The sequence below is a fragment of the Etheostoma spectabile genome, chromosome 19 (genome assembly GCF_008692095.1).
Source record: "Etheostoma spectabile isolate EspeVRDwgs_2016 chromosome 19, UIUC_Espe_1.0, whole genome shotgun sequence".
NCBI lineage: Eukaryota > Metazoa > Chordata > Actinopteri > Perciformes > Percidae > Etheostoma > Etheostoma spectabile.
In genome coordinates, this window is record NC_045751.1 from 12,123,035 (window position 1) to 12,125,403 (window position 2,369).

Below are 2,369 nucleotides of genomic sequence, written 5' to 3' on the forward strand. Positions count from 1 at the left end.
TGTGTTTGTTGTTTTACGGTTGTCTTGCTACTGGATGCTTAAAATTTCCTTCGGGATGAATAAAGTATCTATCCATCTTTCTATCTTTCTATCTATCTTTCTATCTATCTATCTATCTTTCTATCTATCTTTCTATCTATCTATCTATCTATCTATCTATCTATCTATCTTTCTATCTATCTATCTCTCTATCCATCTATCATCTATCCATCTATCTATCCATCTATCTATCTTATCTATCTATATCTATCATATCTATCTATCCAACTATCTATCTATCTATCTATCTATCTATCTATCTATCCATCTATCATCTCTCTATCTATCTTCTATCTATCTATCTATTCATCTTATCTTATATCTATATATCTTATACTATCTATCTATCTATCTTCTATTCTATCTACTTTATATCTTATCTATCTATCTATCGATCTATCTATCTTCGATCTCTCATCAATCTATCTATCTATCTATCTTTCTTAGTATCACTATCTTTCTTTCTTTCTATCATCCTATCTTATATCTATCTATCTATCTATCTATCTATCTATCTATCAATCTATCTATCTTTCTATCTATCTATCTATCTATCTTTCTTTCCATCTATCTAACTTCACCCTCAGGGGGTAGTTGGCTGCTGGTCTTTGGGTCTTTTAGTGACACCTTGTGGAAATAAGTTTGAGGAGAGTTCAGAATGCCCCACAGACGATATCAGGTCCTGACCCGGGACACGTCCACACGGCGGCTCAACCACCGATTTATAATCAAAACGCTGGTGAGCTGCTAGTTCGGACGCATTAGGACGGACACACTGCAAAACATGTTTGACACCGAGCATCTGCAAACGTAAAGCTCTCACAGTGCACAACTTTCATGAGCTTTACAATGAGATGAACCCTAACAACCACATCTTATCACCACAGGCTTCTGTTCTTCAATATGTTCTTCAATATGTTCTTCAATATGTTCTTCAATATGTTCTTCAATACGATTTATTGACACATCGGCTGTCAGTTTTCACATGAGAGATCATGTTGAACCAAACTCTAATTCCAGTGTTTTCTTTATTTCCGAGGACCTGTGGACGTGCGGGACTCACCTGAACACCAGCTGCAGCATGACGTCTTCACAGAAGAAACCGATCAGAGTCCTGAACAGAGCCAGCGACACCGTCCCCAGCTGATGGACACCCACCACAAGTCAAAGGTCAAAGGTCAAAGGTCACAGATCAGTCAAGTACAAAGCGTGAAACGGCAGCGGGGAGCGCGTGTGTTACCTGGAAAGGTGTGTTGACTCTGCTGACCAGCGTGTCCAGGACGTGCACGTTGTCGTGCGTGTGCAGCAGGACGAAGGACAGGAAGCTCTGCAGGAGGGCGGGCTCAGAGATGGAGCGCAGGAACAGGTCCAGGTACGCCGTGGTGGTCATCACCTCCTCCACCGTCAGCTACACACACATCAACAATTACTCATCTCTATGGTAACGCTCTATAACAACCATCGCAGACTTAAAATAATAGTTATTTTACAGACAACAAAATCATAATAATGGTTACTTATTATTAGTTGTGCTCTAATGAATTTTAACAGTTTATTGTTCACATGCACACATTTTATATTCTATGTTAACTTTTTATTAATGATTATGAAATCATTTCGAAACTGTTTTTTTGGATGTCTGTTATTAAAATTGCATCTGATGAAAATAACACATTGTTAATGGTTAACCCTCGCGTTGTTTTCAAAACAATCGTTAACCGAAAGTATTAACTATCTATCTGAAGTTAGGAACTTATTATAGTTCATGACATTAAACTAGTGATGAAATAGCCTTAATTACAACATTACTAATAATAATTAAACATTGTAAATCATGATTTGCAGCTAAAGACACAGGGCATTCACGTGCACCTTGTTAAACTAACGGTGCATTCACGTGCACCTTGTTAAACTAACGGGGCATTCACGTGCACCTTGTTAAACTAACGGTGCATTCACGTGCCCCTTGTTGAACTAACTGGGCATTCACGTGCACCTTGTTAAACTAACGGTGCATTCACGTGCACCTTGTTAAACTAACTGGGCATTCACGTGCACCTTGTTAAACTAACGGTGCATTCACGTGCACCTTGTTAAACTAACGGTGCATTCACGTGCACCTTGTTAAACTAACTGGGCATTCACGTGCACCTTGTTAAACTAACGGTGCATTCACGTGCACCTTCTTAAACTAACTGGGCATTCACGTGCACCTTGTTAAACTAACGGTGCATTCACGTGCACCTTGTCAAACTAACTGGGCATTCACGTGCACCTTGTTAAACTAACGGTGCATTCACGTGGGCCTTGTTAAACTAACGGTGCATTCA

General features: G+C 39.4%; 1 protein-coding gene across 1 annotated transcript in view; it reads right to left on the reverse strand.

The window, feature by feature from the left end:
- Positions 1-2,369, reverse strand: part of LOC116669470 (protein FAM160A1-like) — a gene marked incomplete at its 5' end in the record, with an annotated part of 30,896 nt that overhangs the window by 8,597 nt on the left and 19,930 nt on the right. The window contains 2 exon segments of the mRNA XM_032499349.1: positions 1,103-1,182; positions 1,280-1,447. Of these exon segments, the coding sequence (XP_032355240.1) occupies positions 1,103-1,182; positions 1,280-1,447 (248 nt within the window).